The sequence below is a fragment of the Lepidochelys kempii genome, chromosome 10 (assembly GCF_965140285.1).
Source record: "Lepidochelys kempii isolate rLepKem1 chromosome 10, rLepKem1.hap1, whole genome shotgun sequence".
Taxonomy (NCBI): Eukaryota; Metazoa; Chordata; order Testudines; family Cheloniidae; genus Lepidochelys; species Lepidochelys kempii.
In genome coordinates this window covers 9,074,678-9,096,781 of record NC_136389.1, presented here as the reverse complement: position 1 = coordinate 9,096,781, position 22,104 = coordinate 9,074,678, and the positions used below count along the sequence as shown (strand labels likewise).

Sequence of the window (22,104 nt, the reverse complement as noted above, 5' to 3'; positions counted from 1 at the left end):
TTCGGTTCTACGCGCAGGCGCAGAGTGAGGAGCCGCTCCCGGCCCGTGCGCAGGCAAGCGTAGGGGCAGGAACTCACCCCGCCCCGATTGTGTGCGCAGGCGCAGTGAGAGGAGCGGCTCCCGGCCCGGGCGCAGACTCGGAGGCTGTTTCCTGGATCGCTTGTCAGTGCCGGGCCCCGCCGGCCGCTCCCTCTCTCGCCGCCCGGAGCGGAGTCGCGTTGACTGACCAGAGTCCGCGAGTCCCGCTCCGCTGCCTCCTCCCCTCCCCCCAGGTAAGTGCCGGGCCCGCCTGGGGACCCCGGGCCCTTCATCTCCCCCCCCCCCCCCGGGGGGGCTCGGCCCTTCCTGGGCCCCTCCCCTCAGCGGGTGGGGGGTACCTGGGCCCCGCCCCCTTCCCTCACGCCGGGGGGCGGGAACCCCTCCCCACCCATTCTCCGCACCGGGGGGCGGGGTGAAGGGGGGGTGTCCGGCTGTTCCTAGAACCGGGGGGGGGCCGGCGGCGAGAGCAGCCGCTCACCCCTCGCGGGGGGGGGCACGGCACGGTTCCGTCCCCGCGCCACCGCCGTGTCCCCGCCTGGGGCTGATCCCTCCTACCCAGCGACGTGCGGGGCTCCCCACACATCTGAGAGCGGCCGGGCGGGGGCAGGGGCCCGCCAGAGCCCCTCCTGCCGGCCCTCCAAGGTCTAGGGCGAGCCCCGCGCCCCAGTCGTGACAGCCTGGGCCGGGGTCGGAAACGGCGCCTCTGTTTAGAAGGCGGGCGGCAGCCTGGGCCGGCCGCCCCGGCTGTAAGGAGCTAGCCCCGCGCCGGAGCAACCCAGACCGATTCGGAGGGGATGACAGTAGCAGGAGGCGGTGAACTGCAGACACTTAGCTTCCCTTCCCGATGTTGCAGATGATTTATTGTGATCTGAAAGGAGATGGATGGGGGTTAAAAAAAATCTCTGCCTTTTTAGCGCTGTATCGGGATTCTGGGGCAGTATTCCTGCTATGTGTGTGTTGGGGATAGCCCCATAACATGTTCAGCCTGTCTTGGTTAGGGAATGAGAGCAGCCTAACACCCCTTCTTCACCCCATTATCTCGCTCCCCTCCCTGCCACCCATGAAAAAGGAAGCTGGTACTGTACAGAAAGATAAAATTCCCGTCTTGATACTGCAAAGCAAGGATTATTACTCTGCAGCTGTAAATTAATTAGATATAGTAGGCCAAGTACCTAGATAACAAGGTTAACTGGGGCTATCTATTTCCTGTGGGGGATTCTCAGGTTGGTCTGGCAGGGAGAGTTGAAGATATTGATGATTGAGAACTGCACTGAATACCTATCAGTAATATCAAAGGGCCGACTTCACTAAAGTATGGATTAGAGTCTTTGTCCTGCAATGAGCTGTTTGGTGATTAGGGATGGTTTGACTGAAAATTGTACTGATTTTTTTTGACTCTCTTAAAAATGAAGGTTAGGAAAAGGATAGTGCAGTTATCAAATGTGTGGCTGAGAGGTATTCATTTTTGAGAACATCTGTCCCCAGCATTGCTCTGTAGTGATTAGTTGGTCCTCCAAAACAGAATACTGTCGCTTTATAAAGCTGAAGGGAGATCTAATGTCTGTTTTATTAATACCATTATTGCACTAGAGAAACCCAGTCATTTGGAAAGAATGGATGATACCTTTTATCTAGATTCACGGAATGGGCATTTTAGGTTAATACTGGATATGGGGGAACCTTTCTAAGGTGAACTAGAGCTGTTTTCATGTATGAGCATCTATTTTTGATACCAATTTGCTGTTTAGTGTGACGCTTAGAAGTAAAATCTGTGGACTAGATGTTATAATGACTGGAGTGTGTCCCCAACATGTAGCGCTTGTGTGGGAAAGTAGCAGGATTGTGTTAGAAACCGTGTTTTGAAATAACTATACTCTTTGGATTTTGGAAAATTTTCTACATTTTATTTCTGAAAGAGTAGAAAGGGCTGAGCCATCCTTGTTGGTGGAACATCTCTTCAATTTTTCCTGTATATGGAAATTTACTACCACTGAGTGTTGGCGTGCACTAAAACAAGAAGATGATAAAAAGAAGTTACAGGCATTTTGCTTAGATTAACAAATGGAATCTCAAACCATGGCTGTTCCAGGTCAGAGGTAACTCAAATCCCTTTTAATTAAGGAAACGATGACATAACACTTTGGTAGGACCGGATAAAACCTCTCCAATAATAGGAGATTTATTTGATTTACCCAAATATGGGTGTTAGAAGAACAAGCAATCAGGTGTCAGTTTAAAATTATATCACCTTGACCTTAGTTAAAAGTTTAAATACTGTTTTTCTCAAAATGCACTTTAAGAAGAAGTACGCTGATATATAATTGTATTTGTTTCCTTAAGTGTAAGGTAACGACGTGGGGACAGTACTTAAGTTTAAAAAAAAAAAAAAGTCTCCAAAAATATTGGTGGTGGAATGCTGTATCATTTGTTAAACTACTGTGATTCCATTTGCTAAATTCAGTAAGGAGTTGCTCATCTTCCATTCGCTCCTGAGTTTCTGTTGGGTTCTGTTCATTTCCTGTTTGCATCTGAATTCCTACCTTGCCTTGCAATCTCCACCCTCGGCTAACATGGCCATACTTGGGTATGTTGTAATTTCAGATTATAATGGGTGTGTGTGTTTTAGAATGACATCACTGTGTTTGTTTTTTTCTTTTAGATGCATGTAGGAAAAAAGCTTTTTCCTGGACTATTATAAATTGATCCTTGGATATGAAATTTAGTAGGCATATGTGTGGGGATTGGCAAATACAAATTATATGTACTGAGCTGTATATAGTTTGATGACTACAGGTGTTTTTAAACTGCTGCAGTGTTATCTTCCACCCATTTATGCTGCAGCGTCTTTATACTTTTGACAGCTGTGCGGGTGAAACGTATAGAGTCTCAGATTGTACTATATTATACAGTTGTGTGGTTACTCACTAACACAACTTTGGTTGCAGAACCCGGTGGCATATGTTTTAATGCAGATACGAATTATGGAATACTAAACTTTTTTAAAATAGTATATTTACAGATTAGAATATTTTTATGTTTTAGTGTTCAGTTTTCATGAAAAAATTCTGTAATCCAAAAATGTATAGCTAATTAGAAGTAATTTCTTTTTGGGATTAACCAAGTGAATAATTTATCACATAACAAATGTGTCAGTAGACTGTAATTAAGTTTCAGTGGAATGTGTGTCATTAATATTAAAATGACACTTTCAACATTTAAAAAAAAATATTCCTGGAATCATCTTAATGCTGCCATTGAGCCTTGATATTGCAGGGGACTTTGATCAGTTTATTGAAATATCCCTCTAAATAGAGAGCTTTTTAAAAAGCAACATTCTATATCTATGTAGAATTATTTAGCTTTGTTAGAAGACTTTTCATAAGTCAGGGAAAGCCTGTCTCACTCGTATGTGTGAAGAAACACTAAGAAGCGATAATTTGCAATTAGCTGTTTTAAGAATGAGAAGACAAAATAAGTCTGCATACCATAGTGAATGGGTGCTTTATAAAATCATGAGATAGCAAAGGTGACCTTTGTAGGCATCTATACTGTTGTTGAACTAGTTATGATGTTGTGTAAATATGCTATAGTATTTGACTGAAACAACCCTAGTAAGTAATGCCTAAGACTATAGCTTTGTGTAATTATAAAATTTAAAGCATTGATTTTTCAACTCTTATTCCTTTCAGTTTTTTCACTGGTTAAAACACTAAGAATATCCTTTATTCAGAATGTCTCTACATCAGTTTTTATTAGAACCAATCACCTGCCATGCCTGGAACAGAGATCGTACTCGTAAGTACCAAATTAATTATCTTTTTCCCCTTTGATTGGTATTTTGTACATGCTACAGAACCATATACTTACAGAAAGGTGACCCAGAACTTTGAAAAGAAGAAAACAATCCAGTACAGCAACAATTACAAGACCATATCAAATACCTAGTGCTCCTCACTGAGCGTTCCCCTAAAAACGGCAAAATGTGCTGTAATAGTGATAGTCTTCGAAATTCCGTACTAGGACATTGGGTATACAGGAAACTAGAGTCTTAGAAGTGTTTAGCTGCAGTGCCCAAAAGCAAAAAAACTTGATTGAAGTGGGCATCATCACTTGCAACATGACTTCCCGTTACCCTCGCTCTTAACCCTCTTTTCCATGCCCCAAATCCAGCCTTTTTTGTACCCTAGTTTCTCCCCACCCATTTTCAGAATCTCTTTTCTTCTTTGGAGACTGAATACTGAACATCATACAGCTCTAAAGTTCTTCACAGCTTCTCCAGATAAGAAATGCCCTACAATGTGTTCTGGACTTTGGGATTAAGTCTCTTTAGTCCAGACTCTGCATTCCCAATGAGATTGTATCCACCTGTGTACGCATTTTGAAACTGAAAAATACAGACTTGATTCGGAAAGATATGCTGTTCTAAAGCTTTTGTCATAAAAATTAATCTCACTTACTAATGGATTCATTCCCTTTGCCAGAGATTGCCATTAGCCCTAATAACCATGAAGTTCACATCTATAAGAAGAGTGGGAACCAGTGGGTAAAAGCTCATGAGCTGAAGGAACACAATGGACACATTACAGGTAAGTGAATATGCAGAGTTTGACAACATAGTTATAGAAAGTGATTCAGCGTGCTTTTAAGAAGCAGTCTGACAAACAGAGTAAGAAATCTGTAAGTGATGAATAGATGATCCAACCTTTGTATAGGTTGGCACTCTCACTTTATGTTGAGCTTTGCAGTATTTTCCTGGACCACATAAAGCAAATGCGGGGAAGCAAAGCATTGTTTTCCAAACACTTCCATTGAGTAGCTACCATATTAAGTTCAAGACTGTAAAAAGTAGTAGTGTCCTGTTCCTGTGACTTTAAAAACAATCTTTACTGAGAGAGCAGGAATAATTTTTTCCACTTTTCAAATAAGCCAATTTTGTCATGATTTTTCTCTGGTCATACTTTGCGTTCCATCTTTATTGCTAGTTTTAGTAAGCAAACTTCAGCAAGTATATATGACTCTGCTATACTGGTATGTGGCTTTTGATATCTATAGATATATTTGCTGGGGATTAAACAAGCAGTTTGTGTTTAAGCAGGTTGGCATCAGTTAATCTCTTCCTTTCTCCTCTTTGATATGCTTGTAATACAGTGTGTCTTTGTGTAAAGAGCAGTGGGTTGCCATTATAAACCCCGGTGATGGGACAGGGTCTTCAGGACTCCGTTTTACAAGATAAAACGTGAAAAGGAAGATAATGCAAAACAGTTTTACCAAAAGTCCTTTGTATTCTGGGAAAATCTAGTACTCATTTCTACAGCAAGGTCTTGGTTTTCGTGCCAGAATAGAAATTCTGCAGCAGCTGAGTTTAATTTTAAAAGTTGGGGGGGGGGGAGTTAATTAATATAACAATACAGTATTCTTTAATGATAAAATCCAGTTTATTTTAATCTGTTTTTGCATTTACAGTTTGTACTGTCTCTCATATGTCTGTATTGAGAATTCAGTATTGTATTTGTATTAGTGAGGGAAAACGTTGTGGGTTTTGGTGGCTGGGTAGCAGGACGTTGAGGATTTTGGCATCCAGGGAGATGTGGTAGAGATATACAGTGCTCACTTTTAAGTTACCATGTTTTGGTTTCAGAGTGAACACTCACTGGAGATAAATGGTACTGTTCACATCTGTGAGTTATTGTTTCAGGCTGTCTACAGATTCAGGAAGACATACCACTGCATGGGTTTTACTCATTTTATATTTTAACACTTTCTTTGCAACCATAATGGCTAGAAATCTTTGTTAACTAAAGCTTAGATACTGATGCACAATTCTGGGGTAAATTCCACTTGTGTGAATTCTTGGAATTCACGGGTCCCTGGCTTTAACACAGAAGCTTAGTTAATAATATAATTTTCAGGATCCAAAATTAAAATGTAGGAATGGTAAGATTACCAAAACATGAGTCACCCCGGTAGTGTGTATAAAATGGGAGTGTCCTGCATTAGCCTTTTAAACAAAATTACTTGGTGCTTTTTTGAAAAGGTTTCTATTCTCTAACAAAGGAAACTAGTTAAAATCAACATTTGCCCTGTCCACCAGTATTGTGGGCTGATATCAGTCCACTAAATGGACAGAAGCCTCTGCTTGTACTACAAGGTTTTGTGGGAACTTTGCCAAACTTACCTGCTCCTCGTTGGCAAGCACAGCAGTTTACACTCTTGCATGCTGACCTAACCGCTTAGCCTGGTTGAATGTACAAAAGACTTGTCATCCCCAAAGGTGTTCCTCAGCATTTTAGTTGCACCTGTTGCCACTAGCAAGAAGACATACATCACCTAATTGGGCAACATTTTGGTGTTCATTACAGAAGTCAATGTTGCATACCACTGCCACTTGAAAATGCCAGGTGCCATGCGGTGTTTAAAGCTTACCAAGTCTTGACACTTGCGGTATTTTAACATTAAGAAACCTATTTTTATAATAGGCCAGAAAGGAATTGTAGAATAAACGTTGCATCTAAAAATATTAGGTATCAGATTCTGCCATATTTTTCCACTGTAATTCTATTTTTGAATCTTCCATGTTTTTTTTTTTTTTAATTGGCATGCTCAAGGAATTTTTTTTTCAGTACTAGAGTAGTGATGTTATGGAAGGCCTACATATATTTTTGGGGCAGGGGGAGACTAATGATAGCAGACTGACTCAAAAAGAAAGCTGCTGAGGAAAGAAATAGGAAATAACTCTGTTCTGAATATTTCCAGTTGAGAACATCCATCATTGCATAGGAAAGACAGAAAGCTGCGGCAAGCTTGTCAAAGGGATGTTTTATACTATTTTTTTCTGACATTTATTTGCTGCTTTGCATTGACATTGATGTATTTTTGGCTGATGGCACAGCGTAAGTCTGCATGACACAGACATAAATATTGTATTCCTACATAAAAACTGATAGAAATGTTAGAAAGAACAAAGCTAAAAACTACTACTGTCTAAAGTTTTAGGCCATGACTGTGTAGTTTGGCGCAGCAAAGTAAACAACTGTGCTAGGAGTTTAGGCGAAGTTTTAGAAGTACTGCGTCTTTAGCTATTGAAGTAATAAGCTTCTTGCAGAAATCAGAATTGGGATCCAGAAGAGGGGGTGGAGGAAGAGGGCGGTAGCCATTCTGCTACAAATGGGTGAGCTTTCAAAGCAGTCTTCCTTATCACACAGTCTATGTTCCAATAAAATCTATCAGTAAGAGGGATTTGGAGAGGGAAGTCAGGAGCAGTAAAGCTTTACAATAGTCACGGAATGAGTGGTGGCTGAAGACATCATTGGTATCTGTCTTCATGGCAAAGGGCAATAGCTGATGTCTCCATTCTGGGTTGCTATACAGTAAACAGGGATTCACAAGAAAGAAAATGTGATATTAATAGAAGGTCTAAATTGCAGGTATTGATTGGGCTCCCAAGAGTGACCGCATTGTAACTTGTGGTGCAGACCGCAATGCCTACGTCTGGAGTCAGAAAGACGGCGTGTGGAAGCCAACTCTAGTGATTCTGAGAATTAATCGCGCGGCCACCTTTGTGAAGTGGTCTCCTTTGGAGAATAAATTTGCTGTAGGAAGTGGAGCTCGACTCATATCTGTGTGCTACTTTGAGTCTGAAAATGACTGGTGAGCAGTTTAAACTTGATGATTTCCATTAAGGCAAATCCATGAGGCAATACATTGTCTTGGTTCTGTACTCCATAGTGTATTTTAAAATGCAGCTAATGGACCATAGATGTGCTTTAATTGCTGAGTTTTTATCTTTTTTACTGAGGTTTTCTTAGAGTTTCAAAGCTGTAAAGGGTACATGTTATTCATGTGATTTAATCATGCAGTTCTCATTAATATTAATATGTAGCTAAATCCTTGGACAGTGCCCTGAAAATGTATTTCTAACACTTACAGTAGAACCTCAGAGCTATGAACACTGCAGTAATGGAGGTTGTTCGTAACTCCAAAATGTTTGTAACTCTGAACAAAACGTTATGGTTTATTCTTTCAAAAGCTTACAACTGAACATTGATTTAATACAGCTTTGAAACTTTATTATGTAGAAGAAAAATGCTGCTTTTAACCATCTTAATTTAAATGAAACAAGCACAGAAACAGTTTCCTTACCTTCTCAAATCTTTTTTTAAACTTTCCCTTTTTTTTAAATAGTTTACGTTGAACACAGTATTGTACTGTTTGCTTTTTTTATTTTTCTGCTGCTGACTGCATACGTCCGGTTCCAAATGAGATGTGTTTGACTCATGGTTTTCAACTCTGGTGCTCATAACTCTGAGGTTTTACTGTACGTCTAGTTAAACCTTTATTTTCATACTCCACTACCTGATTTCTGACAGGTTTAATGGATTTTTCTCAAATATTTGGTGTTCTTTCTTCTCCTACATCTTTCAAAAGTGCCTGAATTTCTTTTATAACTATCGCCTGGGACTTGACTCATTTACCGAATAGGTTTTTTGGTATAATAGTCTTTGTGGTTGACACACAAACCATCTCAATACTAATTCACCAAGATTCTGAAGTGGTTTGGGTAAATGTTGTATAGGGCTTCAGAAATGGAGCCCCATATCTTTCCCAAATATGAAATCAAATGGTCATGGCACGGCTCAGGTTTGGCCCAGTTACTCCATCATCATGGGGCGTAGGGAAGGCATTTTGGCTAAATTTGAGCAAATAGCACTGTGGCCTGGCCCAGAGAGGGGAACCAGACCCATTTGATGAGGGACCATTGTAGGGTGATTGCGGGGCAGGCTCTCTATGCGCACACGCACACACGGCAGGGTCCAACTGCCTGGTATGGATAAAACAAAATACCCTGAAATTCCCCGAAAGGAGAGAGTTTCACAGGTTTCTGTAGTTTTTATTTTTTAGTCATATACCATCTGAAACATAACCATTCAAAACAAATGTATTGCATAAGCGAAGAACTTTCTTTACACACCAAACAGAAGAGATTTATTAAAAGTAACAAGTGGTCTACCAGACACTCAGAAATGGAGTGGGTGACCATACTTGAACCTGACAGCATCAAACAATGTATAACCATTAGCACTTCTGTGTCTCTTACAAGATTAGGGAGACACATGCGACTTTTCATTAGCATTTACACTAGGCCAAAGCCACAGCATTTGGGCGCGCTAGAAAACATTGCATTTTAAGATAGATTTACAAACATGGACTGAATGGTACCTCGTCCTTATTTGCATAATCCTCCATCTTTAGAGAGTCCTTTTTATTCAGTTACAGGCTAAGAACTTGCTCCCAAGTCACAATATTTAGATGGAAAAAGCTTTGTTTTGCTATTGCTGTTATTTGTGGCTTAAATGCGGCATTTAATTGATCTGTATTTTGTAATCTTCTGAATAACCTGTGAAAATTTCCATGCAATATGAGTTTATAAAACTTTCATAAATTTTACCATAAAATATAAAGAACAGAAAAGTTGATAAGCTGCAGAAAACACTTTAAAGCTCGCTGCAAAAAAACATGCATTCAGAATGTTGTACAAAGAAAATAATACTGCTCAACTTAGTATTATGATTCTGCAATGTTTTCTTGTTCTTGGGGCATATAAAAGAGGAAAATGACAGCATCAAAATCAAGTTAATGAGCTCAAGGTCAGAGTAGTCAATCTGGTATATTAAAGTGTTTCCAAAAATTGATTTCAAAAGGGCATAGGACCCAAATGCTTATCTGATCAGAATAGTAGTTTCTTTGTTTTAATTGTTGATGCCTGGCTGACAGAGCTCACAGCCCCTTGAGATTCATGAATTGTATTGGAGGTTTTGCAATCATCAGTACTTTCTGAAATGAATTTACAAAATCTCGACTAGATGGAGTAAGGTAGAAGAAAGGAGCAAAAAGAGAATAACTAGTTGAATTCTTCTCTAAAAAGTTCAGCTGTTCAATGTCTCAAAAACCTACATAGCGCTAGCTGAAAAGTAAAGAGAATGCATATATCTGATAGAATAGAGGTGTATATTACAAGTGTTGCATTTTAATGTACTGTCACTGTGGGGTAATAAGAGGGCTGGAGTTCCATCCATGATGTCTAGAACCATTTATTTTGTGGTGAGAATTGGGACAGGGGGAGTCAGGGGGGAAAGAGAGAGCTCAGTGATTTGAGCATTGGCCTACTAAACCCAGGGTTGTGAGTTCAATCCTTGAGGGGACCATTTAGGGATCTAGGGCAAAAATTGGGGATTGGTCCTGCTTTGAGCAAAGGGTTGGACTAGATGACCTCCTGAGGTCCCTTCCAACCCTGATATTCTATGATTCCATGATAGGGGCAGATTTAACAGTAATGATGATTGAATGGGCCATCTGTACTTCAGTCTTCTCTTCCTTTACATGTCAAGTTGGAATGTTTCCAGTCACTTGCACTGAGATTTGATGTGTTGGAGTCATATACTGCGGGATATTTGGCGCTTTAATGGTAAGCAAATGGTTCTCAGTAAATGCGTTTTATTTCCTGGTATTTTAGGTGGGTGAGCAAACACATTAAAAAGCCTATTCGCTCCACTGTCCTAAGTCTGGACTGGCACCCCAATAATGTCTTGCTGGCTGCAGGATCCTGTGACTTCAAATGCAGGTGAGAGTAAATAAAGCATTTGCAAGTTGATTTGGGTTACTGTTTTAAATCAGTCAGCAGTAAGAATGTGCTAATCCTGTGTACATTGTCAAAATAGCAACCCATCACGTACTAATGTATTTATTTAGAAAAATAAAATAAAGCCTTGAAAGACTACTGAATCTGTGCCACTACACATGTACACAGGGCTTTGGATTTTTAGCATGTATCCACTAAAAAGTCAGTGTTACTTTCATAAAGCAGTGTTTACTTATTAATACTGCTTCAGCTGTGCAGGTACCTAATGGTCAGTTCCATGCTGCTCCTAATATGAAATCAAAGCCTGTCAAGCACCATATTTTATGTGAAACAGACCTTTGGCCATTGTTAGCATGAGGTTGGAAGACTTGGCAGCTGCTCAGTGCAGATAGATTCCTGCTATGGAGTCATGGGGTGCAGTGCACTGGTCCATCCATGTGGCTCAGCTTGCAGGATCTGGGCCCAGATAGGTAATTTTCTACATGGTGGTTTCACTATATTCTTTTTTTATTTTAAACACTTTTGCTTTGCACAGTAGCGAGAATTTCCCTTCCTTCTGCTTAAAATAAATGTAGGATTTTGCTTTATGCTTCAGGGGAAGTATTTAGGCTTAAAAATAAGGTCTGTGTACTCAAAATGTCTACTAGTATAAATGCTAGGCTCAAACATTACATTTCCTCGTCTAAAATAAGATGTAAATCTGAAGTCTGGAGCACTTGGTCATTTGATATCTCATGGCACTTTTCACATGAGGAGAGGTGTTCTGACCAAAGCCCACTTTGTTTAAATTGGATAGGGTATATATCTTCACTTCATGCCCTAAACAGTTGACTTTTGTGAACTGTTCTTTCACCCCTCCAGAAGAGACTGCATTTGAGTTGTGTGAAAGGTTCCTTCTGTATATGGTTTTTAAAGCATTTTGCAACCCTGTGAGATGAAAGGTGCTGTTTAAATGTGAGGTTTTTTTATATTAATGTCAGTTTCTTTGGACTTGTAATTTTTTTTTGTCCTGGTATTTTTCTCTAACACCTCTTATGTGGAGAGAATCTCATGCAAGGTTTTTCTTTTGACTGCTGCTGAGAAGCTGGAATTGATTACCTTATAATGCCTTGTTGTGTCTAATCATCCCTTATTGAAGAATCTTATTGAAGATATGGATATGCAAGAAATTCCCAAACATAGGTTGAATCAAGTTCCCAGGATTTCCTTAGAACAGAACAATGATTCATGGAAGATTAATATTCTCGTTTCATGTACTTCCTACTGGAAAACTTGTTCTGCCCTGCATTTCATTCCACTGGAAATGGTCCATTCTGAAATGTGAATCTTTCTATTACAATATTTAGGAGGCATTTATTATTTAAAGTTTGCATTGCAGGATGGACCATTTAATACCAATTACAACTCTGATCAGAGAGAGGAACAGTTCTTTATGAAGATGTGTCAGAGGAAGAAATGTCCATCTCAGTTCACATTTCCAAATCTTACTTTTATTGCCTGCGAATAACCTATTTCTGAATGTTAGGAGAAATGTCTTTCTCTGCTGAAGGGTGAATACAGATCTCTGGAATTCTTTTTCCAGGCGAATGTTCAGTTATATACTAGAGGTTATAAAGACAACTGGGCTTTTAGCACATCTGTACCGATAGCTGGTTCTGAAAAGTTATTAAATGGCCAAAATCAGTAGTAGCTAGCAGTGTACATCACTTCAACAAGCAGGAGTTGTGCTGATAAAAATCCGGGCAAGAGGTGCTGCTGGTTGATAGTTATTTAATTGGATTTAAGATGGCTGGCTTTGATAATCCATAGGACCTCTTCCTTTAACTTTATCTCTCTCTTAGAGTATAGCTACAAGCACTATGTAGGGGAGTTTTTTATACTGTAGCTGGAACAACGTCACTGGAAATAAAGGCCATATTCTAGTGCTCTTTGAATGTGGAGACTTTCAAGCAGAGAGATGGCTTTAGTTCTAAAAATTGAATGGTTCAGAAAGAAATCTCAGCAAATGAAAAGCTTTCTTCAATCACCAGTCATCTCCCAGTCGTCTTGCTACGTGGGACTGATTTATTCTTGCCTTGTATCAAAGACTCTGCTGCTTTTAACATTTGTCCTATTTCCATATATTAACTGAGATGTCCTTCTGGATTCTTATAAAGGGCTCTTAAATTTAAGCCTACCAACACCACACAGTCCTTCTGCCAACTTCTGTTTTAAACTGACCAGGCTGGTTGAACTCATGTTTACAATTTAGAATTCTCTGGTAGCCATATTAACATAGATGCAGTTAAGGCCTTTTTTCTGTTCCATATTTGTCTGCTTTACTGAAGACGTGTGTGTGCTTCAAAGCGTATGTGGAACAATGTGCCCCACACATGCAGAGTTTAAAAAATATTCCCATAAACTCACTTTAAAAAAAAAAAAATTCCTCTGCATTTTTGATCTTGAGCATGATCAGTTGATCACTGCTGCTGTTCTACTGAAATGTTTAAGTATTTGTACTATGGTGTGGTTCAAATGGAAGAACATTCTTGCTCACTGGATTAACTGCTGCTGTTAATCCTATGCCTGTGACATCATAATAACTTCCAGGGTAGCAGTTATGGTTGCCATATTGTGCCACTCCTGAATCTCGCAAAAGGAATCTGATTATATGGGGAGACTTTTTATTTAACACATTTTGATAAATAGCTGTGCTGGGAAAAGAGATGCAGAAAAATAGTGACCGTTTAATATGTTTTGATGCACTCTTCCAGCAGTTAGTCTGAATGTGACAGTCTCTCTTTCCAAAGCTCAATCTAGAGAATGGGTATCTTTGTAAGGATTTGTGTTAGCTGGCTATTACATATTGCACTTCTCAGATTCTCTCCTAGCTTTGATTGTCAGGGTTGTTAGTGCTGTGAAAGGAAGAAACAAAAATCTTAATGCAATAGAGGATTTTTGTAAGTGCAGTATACATTTCCATGGCCAGCCTCTGGCAAAAAGGAAAGAGACAGAAGGTTGCATTTGCAAGAAGAAGGCTGTGTACGTTTTATGCATAATGCTGCTGAGTACTGATGTTTTCCCACAGCACACAGAAGTCTGCTGTCAAAGGAAGCGCAAAAAATGGCGCTTTAGCATGGCATAATTAATGGAGCGTCTGTCCTGGTGACTCTAATGTGAGATTTTTATGCAGTTAAAGTGTCTGGTTTTCTTTCCATTATCATTTTGATGTTTTTTATTTGCAGAGTGTTTTCTGCTTACATTAAGGAAGTGGATGAAAAGCCAGCCAGCACACCATGGGGCTCAAAGATGCCCTTTGGGCAGCTGATGTCAGAGTTTGGTGGTGCTGGAAGTGGGGGATGGGTGCACAGCGTCAGTTTTTCTGCCAGTGGTAACCGCCTAGCCTGGGTCAGCCATGATAGTACCGTGTCAGTTGCTGATGCCTCAAAAAATATGATGTAAGTATTTTCTTTTTGTTTGTGATTTATTAGCCCTGTGATACTAGGAGGGAAGGGCAAGCATGGCATGTGGAATGTTGTGTTGGCAAAAAGGAAGAACAAAGCTGGTATTTCCAGGAGTGTTGTGTCCGGCTCGTACAAGCAGTCCATTTAAAGTTTAGAAGACTTGTGTCTCTGAGGCCTATTCAAGTTGGCTCTTGGAAATTTTGGATAAATAAGACCAATCTGGAGTAAATTAATGTTTTTTGAAAGAACAGTTTTGTTTTAGAAACTATGTGTTTTGTTCTGCTATTAGGAAACTACATTCTCCTGTAGAATAGCTACAGGAGACTTCTGTGAGAGCATGTCCAGTTCTTCTACATCTCTAGTACCTGATTTGATAGTGTTAACTAGGGACTGGAGAATAAACTGTTTATTCCATGAAATCTCAATTCCACACCCGTCCTCTTTACCATCTTACTTGTTGCAAGGTTTTAAATTATATCCTCCAACCATGGTAGAAATATTGTACTACCCTCCTGTACTCCCCCGCCCTCCCCCCTTCTCCTGATTTAAACACAGTATACAAGTACAACCTCTCTTCTCTTGGGAATGGGGAGAGGTGACATTGTTCCAGGGATGTAGGGAGAGGAGAGGGCCATCTGAGCACAGCTGTGTTTAATTGTGACACACACAGATCTGGTGAGAAATGCAGAATGTATACTTAGCTAGAGAGAGATCATTAAATAATACAGATGATCTTTGAAATCCTGGCCTGTTCGTTAATTCCCTTAGTATTGTTGTAATAACTAGAATGATGAGATCATTTAGTATTGATATAAATGCCCAGCTATTGTATCTTAAAAGGATGCAGCCAAGTACTTTAAGTACTGGAGTGTTTTACGTTATTTTTGTAACCTTATAGAGACCTCACTTTTTGTCTTATCAAGCAGAAAAGGCCCAAATTGGTAACTATCAGTATTGCTGGAATGTGTAATCTTTTTAAATGTGTGTCATCACTTGTGTACAGAATGCTCTATAAGGTCAGCATATAGCCAGGAATAGTTTTCTGGTTAATGACTGGTTTAGGAGTAGCAGCCGTGTTAGTCTGTATCTGTAAAAAGAACAGGAGTTCTTGTGGCACCTTAGAGACTACAATACCCACCTGCTGAAGTGAAAAAACAGATTGACAGAGCCAGAAGAGTACCCAGAAGTCACTTACTACAGGACAGGCCCAACAAAGAAGATAACAGAACGCCACTAGCTGTCACCTTCAGCCCCCAACTAAAACCTCTCCAACGCATCATCAAAGATTTACAACCTGTCCTGAAAAATGATCCCTCACTCTCACAGATCGTGGGAGACAGACCAGTCCTCGCTTACAGACAGCCCCTCAACCTGAAGCAAATACTCTCCAGCAACCACACAACAAAAACACTAACCCAGGAACTTATCCTTGCAACAAAGCCCAATGCCAATTCTGTCCACATATTTATTCAAGTGACACCATAATAGGACCTAATCACATTAGCCACGCCATCAGGGGCTCGTTCACCTGCACATCTACCAATGTGATATATGCCGTCAGGTGCCAGCAATGCCCCTCTGCCATGTACATTGGCCAAATCTGACAGTCTCTACGCAAAAGAATAAAGGGACACAAATCTGACATCAGGAATCATAACGTTCAAAAACCGGTAGGAGAACACTTCAGCCTCTCTGGCCACTCAGTAAAAGGCTTAAGGGTGGCAATTCTGCAACAGAAAAGCTTCAAAAACAGACTCAAACTGCTGAGCTTGAATTAATATGCAAACTAGATACCATTAACTTGGGTTTGAATAGAGACTGGGAGTGGCTGGGTCATTACACACATTGAATCTATTTCCCCATGTTAAGTATCCTCACACCTTCTTGTCAACTGTCTAAATGGGCCATCTTGATTATCACTAGAAAAGTGTTTTTTTTTTTCCTCCTGCTGATGCGCATCTTAACTAATTTGCCTCTTACACTTTGTATGGCAACTTCCACCTTCTCTGTAGGTGCCACGAGTACTCCTGTTCTTTTTTCTGGTTAATGGCTCCCTCTGCTGCCTGCTCAGCAGCACAGTATAAATTACTGTAGAATTTTTATAAACATTGACTATTGTCTCTTCTTTAATTTCTTGGGGACGTGGCACAGGATTTAAAATAAAAACAGATTTCACAGGGCATTTGCACTAAGCTATAATTACTTTCATGTAAGTCACAATCTACTTGGATCACTTGAAGGCAGCATATTACAGTAATTGGGCTATACGAGCTTGTGTACTAGGAGCACTGTCTGAGAATGGGCCCTTTTGTCGTATTCTCTTGAAACAAAAGATAAGAGGTTTCAGTGAGTCCCTTCTTTAACAATTGTTCTTGTGTCTAGGGTTTCACAGCTGAAAACAGAGTACCTCCCATTCTTGAGTGTGTCATTTGTCTCTGAGAACAGCGTTGTGGCAGCTGTAAGTGTCTCTTCTTTCCCCTTGTAGAATGTTGTATGTGTTATCCTCTCATTGAAGCACTACATTGTGAAGTTAGTCAATAATAAAATACCTCTTCAGAAGCACCAGCATGAGCTGTTCTGCAGCAGAGTGCGGTATAAAAAGCAAAGGTGCTGCTCTTAATTAGCTAGATTTTTTTTGCCTTAATGATGTCTTGTTGCAGGGCCATGATTGCTGCCCAATGCTCTTTAACTGTGATGATCGTGGCTCGCTGACCTTCGTTTCCAAACTAGACATTCCAAAGCAGAGCATTCAGCGCAATATTTCTGCCATGGAACGCTTCCGCAACATGGACAAGAGAGCCACTACAGAGGATCGTAACACTGCATTGGAGACGCTGCATCAAAACAGCATCACGTGAGTGCCACAGCGCTCAGGACATGTGACAAGGAGAGCTCCCTTGCACCTTATATATTCCAGGACATATCTGAGACCCTTCAACCTTGGATTTCCCTTATCAGAAAACTTACCCTTTCACTGACAGTTGCTTATTCGTGGTGTTTCATAGAAAGGCAAGAATGCTTTGCCCCAGGGACCTGGCCAATTTAGCAATTTTGTGCATAGATGTTAGCTGTTGGAAAGGGAGATATGGAATTCCTTCCTGACCCCTTCGGCTGTTGTCTGATGCCCTGAATAAGGAGATTTAATTGCTCCAGTTTTGTCTGGAACCTGATAAAAGATAATCATTAACATTGATAGTTACACATGTTATCTCCCTTTGCTTCTGGGTAAAGTTGTGTTTAATGTGTTTCATAATTCAGACCTGAACAGACACTGTATAACCAGGACTTGACACTTACCAAAGCCACTAAATCCAGTGAGCAGAATTCACCTGAAAAACTAATTCTCCTTGCACCCTCATGTTCAAAAATTTATTTCAGTATTTATTACTCTTCTGGAATGAGCGAATACAAGTTAATCATGTGAGATGTTCCTCTGTGTTTGCCCCAGTACTCCATGTGCACAAAATACACTAACACTTCTAAAGTAAAGTTGGGGTCTCTTTAAATGATAAGCTTTTTATAATAGTGCTGGATGACCTTCCCGGTCTGCCTTGGAGGCTGCTTACCAAGTTCTTACACTGGCAGAAAGACTTCACCATTCTTACTCCTTGAAGATGCATGAGGTGGGGTTGTGTTTTGAAATCTTCACTTGATAGCACAACCAATGAAAGATGGAGGGGTTTCAAGCAGACTCTCCGGCATCCTCCAAATATGATGCTTGCTTTATTCTTTCTCAAGTGGCATACTGAAAATCGTGCGGAAAGTACACATTACAATCACGTCACTCTTCCAATGGGAGAATAGGGATTGAACCTTCTGCAGTTCTTACAAAGCCAGTAATATCCAGTGCTTTAAAGTCTACTTAACCATGTCTCCACTGTTTGTGGCCCGCTGGTATTCTGAGCTCGCTTACAGCTGTCACTCTCTGTTTTCAGCCAAGTGTCTATTTATGAGGTAGACAAGCGAGATTGTCGTAAGTTCTGCACCACTGGTATTGATGGAGCAATGACCATCTGGGATTTCAAGGTATGTATTTACTACTTTGCTTATGAGTAAGGCTACAATTATGTCACGGAGTCTGTGACTTCCAAAGACCTCCGTGACATTTTCTGCTTCAGCCCCTGGGCTGCAGGGCTGGAGCTGTCTGCCAGGGGGCCCTAGAGATCTCAGCTGTGGGGCCCCCGCAGCTCCCAGCCACTGTGCAGGGCAGTCCCCTTCCCTCACCCCGCCATGTTCCCTCTAATTTTTCCCACCCGTGTGCAGAGAATTTTCTTATGTGCACCAACATGGAGGTGATGTGTGACACATCACCTCCATGTTGGTGCACATAAGAAAATTCGTGTGGTGGGGGTGGGGCCAAGGGGTTTTGAGTGTGGGAGGGGGCTCATGGCTTGAGCAGAGGGTTGAGGTGCAGGGGTGTGAGGGCTCCGGATGGGGGTGTGGGCTCTGAGGTGGGGCCGGGGATGAGGGGGTGTGGGCCAGGGATGAGGGGCTCAGGGCTGGGGCAGAGGGTTGGGTGCACAAGGGTACAGCGGGGAGAGAAGCAACGGGGCTTGGGGGGGAGAGGCGCCTCTCCCCCCCCACGGGAGCTCTGGGGCTGGGGCTGCAGGATAGGTGTCTCTACCCCAGCCGGTCCAGGCTGGGGCTGGGCTGCTCTGGGATGGGTCAGGCCAGTCCGGGCCACGTTGACCCGGCCCCAGCAGGTCCGGGCCGCAGGCCGAGTTGGGGCCAGGGGAGGGGCACCCCGGCAGGTCCCTGGGCGGGTTCCCTGAGCACCTGTGCCGCGCTAAATAGGCTGTTGTGCGGCCGCGCTGCTTACAGGGAGCTTAGGCCCCACAGCTCCCAGCTGCTGGTCTGGAGCGCCAAGCCGCTGTGGGGGGCCCCTGCAGGCGTCTCCCCGCCCTGGAGCTCTGAGCTGCGGCGGGGCCCTCTCAGCCGGCACGGGGAGCTCCCATCCGTGAAGGGCGGCCCCCGGAGCTCCCAGCCACCGCAGGCAGCGGGGGACCTGGAGTTCTGAGCGGCAGCTGGGGGCCCCGCAGCTCCCAGCCGCAAGTCCTGGAGCTCCGGCCTCCTCAGGCAGCAGGGCCGCTGCAGCTCCCAGCTGCTCTGAGCAGCAGCAGTGGGTGCTGGCTCCCCCATTCCCCATTTTGTCACAGCTCATTTTAGTAAAAGTCAGGGACAGGTCACAGGCTTCTGTGAATTTTTGTTTATTGCCCGTGACCTGTCTGTGATTTTTTTTTTTCTGAAAATAACCATGACAAAATCTTAGCCTTATGTGTGAACTGTCTGTGACTTGTTAATCTCTGGACATCAGGACCTGGGATTCAGCCCTAATGTAAATTGTATTCGCATTAGGGAATCTAGACTGGATATTTAGGACTGTTAGTGAACTCTTTAGAGAGGACAGATCCAAGACTCAACATAATCACAGATGTATTTGCTCAGCAGATGGTACTAATCCAGACTAATTTTTTAATGGGATCATTTAGGTCCGTGTAGGAATCCTGTTAATCCTCTTCTTCTTCTCTTTTTTTTTTTTTTTTGAGTCACAACCATGCTGGCTCAGGAGACCAGAATCATCACTGCATCAATGAAAGGGACTCTGGCCCAGGTCTACAAAGGTGTTTAGGCTTATAACTTCAATTGAAATCAATGGAAGTTAGGAACCTAAATACCTTTGTGCACCTGGGCCACTGTTGCCTTTTCTCCATCTTTTAGGGACTGAGCTTGGCAGCACCCAGGCTGTTCAGAGACTTTCTTGACTATATTTTTTTAAATGTAGCAAAAAAGCATCTAACATGAGGTCCAAAATACATGGAAGTTCAAACCAAAAGCCTAAATGGATTTAAATGTGCAAATGATTCTAGGCTGACTTTTTACTAGGTTCATCTTGATGTCAAAACAGACTAGGTCATTCATCCTGGAAACTAGGATTTATAGTTCAAAATTCCAGCACAAGACCTCACAGAGTACCGCTTGACACTCCTATGGCAGGGTGCCCTACTTGGTGCTTTAAAAACCCCAACCATAATTGGGATATAATTAGGATCTAAGGATCCAACTTTGTGAAAGCTATTTTTCCATATGTACACCTATGCGTGCCCTATTCTCGACGCAAAGTCTCAGAATTTCCTCCAGACCAGATTGCATGTGTTGGTGCAGATTGGCCAGCAGGTGTCTCTGTAGACCCCCCCGACTCTTCTGTTGAGCTCCGGAATACAGTAGAACCTCAGGAATGGAGGTTGGTCCTAACTCTAAGAAAACGTTATGGTTGTTCTTTCAAACGTTTACAACTGAACATTGACTTAATACAGCTTTAAACTTTACGATGCAGAAGTGTTCCCTTTATTTTTTAGTAGTTTATGTTTAACACTGTACTGCACTGTATTTGCTTTTTTTATTTATTTTTTCCCATCTCTGCTGCTGCCTGATTGCATACTTCTGTTTCCAAATGAGGTGCATGGTTGACCAGTCAGTTTGTAACTCTGGTGGTATACTGTACACAGTTTTTGTAAGAGAACAGTTGGTTGCTTTATAATCTGGTAGCACGTACCAGCCCCAACCAGTGTTTGGGCCAAGTTAGGGAGCTGGACCTGTCTCATGTTTCATCTGTTTTGTTCTATCACTTAGTTTTGAGGTAGGGGTTGACTGTGTTTGACACAAGATACTGTAGTACTTACTAATAAATGTTTTCTCTCTCAAGACCTTAGAGTCCTCTATCCAAGGTCTACGAATCATGTAAAGATGGATCTCCATTATCTAGCATGACAGACTGCTTGACAGCATGCATCTCCAGCATCCACACAGACCTGAAAAGGGATGAGTAAGCTGGATCATTTGGAAGCACTGAGAAGATATGGCTTGGCAGATTTTCTTTTAAATACATACTTGGTGAAATGTGTTGGTTTCAAAATCAGCTGTGGTTGTGTCTCTTTCGTTTTGATTGGTTGTTTCATTCAATTCTTTACCAAAGCTGCTCCGTTAGTAGTATATTGCAGGAAGTTATGGATCACTAACTTAAAAGGGGAATTTTATGTAAATTGTCTGCTAGAAATAAAAGATACAGAATGTGTTTGTAGTTTTTTCCTTGTTAATGATGATCTAATCAGTAGTGAGTGCATGGGAAAGGAAAAAACCTTTAATGTGCCCTCCTGTATCAAGGGGAGGAAGTTTGTCTTCTCAGCTGAAAGCTCTTCACAAGCTCAAGAGTGAGGATAAATCCAACCAGACTTCTTCTGAAGGAAGAGCCTGGTCATGGAAAGCTGGAATGATGAGGGAGACTTGTCTCAATGATTATTTCCAGAGTGATTAGTCCTGTCTGCTTTAGCAGTTAACAAAGACTAATAGTAACAAATTAAAACTGAAAGTACTCTCATTATCAGCTCAGACTTGGTTCGCTAAAGGCAAATTAAATGACCAGGATTATCTGTAATGCTTTGAGGCTTGCACTGAGCACCTTCTCAAATAGCATTAGCTCAAAGTATCTATGATATGGGATGGAGACTACATACTGGAAATGAAGCATAATTAATACTGAGCTAGAGTCTAGTAGGACAAGTGAGACCATGACCTTCTAGGCATGGTGTATAAAATTCTATTTTACCATGATCGCTGGAGGAGTGCAGTTTGTTTAGCAGCACAGAGAGCATAGACCAGTTTCTCCAGAGACTTAAAAAGTAATGTTGGACCAGTCATACTTGCTGGAGTTCATTTCTGACCCCCTGATAACTCATAGACACAGTTATGAATAACTCTGTCCATATGGCCATGTAAGATGACTGTCAAATCTTACTTTATGCATTGAGGTTGACAGTGCATTAGAGGGGATTATCTGGCTATGGGCAGTTTGCATTGCCGCTCATGTTTGAGTGTTGCATTTTAAACACAAGAAATGAAGAAAGAGAGGGAAAAAAACCACTGGCTATATTTACCACTTCCTCTGAAACCAGCATGTAACTTGATACACTACTTATTGCTCCCCTTTGA

The 22,104-nt window shown here is 41.7% G+C and overlaps 1 protein-coding gene across 2 annotated transcripts; it reads left to right on the top strand.

Annotated features, from left to right (window-relative positions):
• The first annotated feature begins 81 nt into the window (after positions 1-81).
• Positions 82-21,190, top strand: ARPC1A (actin related protein 2/3 complex subunit 1A). Of its 2 annotated transcripts, XM_073361897.2 has the most exons (11): positions 82-272; positions 2,501-2,623; positions 3,729-3,834; positions 4,521-4,625; positions 7,464-7,686; positions 10,550-10,657; positions 13,900-14,112; positions 16,501-16,576; positions 16,779-16,972; positions 18,054-18,144; positions 20,822-21,190. In XM_073361897.2, exons 3-11 carry the CDS (start codon positions 3,771-3,773, stop codon positions 20,858-20,860), a joined length of 1,113 nt encoding a protein of 370 aa, XP_073217998.1. In that variant the 5' UTR covers positions 82-272; positions 2,501-2,623; positions 3,729-3,770; the 3' UTR covers positions 20,861-21,190. The 2 variants fall into 2 exon arrangements, with proteins under 2 accessions (XP_073217998.1, XP_073217997.1); XM_073361896.2 differs by lacking the exon at positions 2,501-2,623.
• The last annotated feature ends 914 nt before the right edge of the window (positions 21,191-22,104 follow it).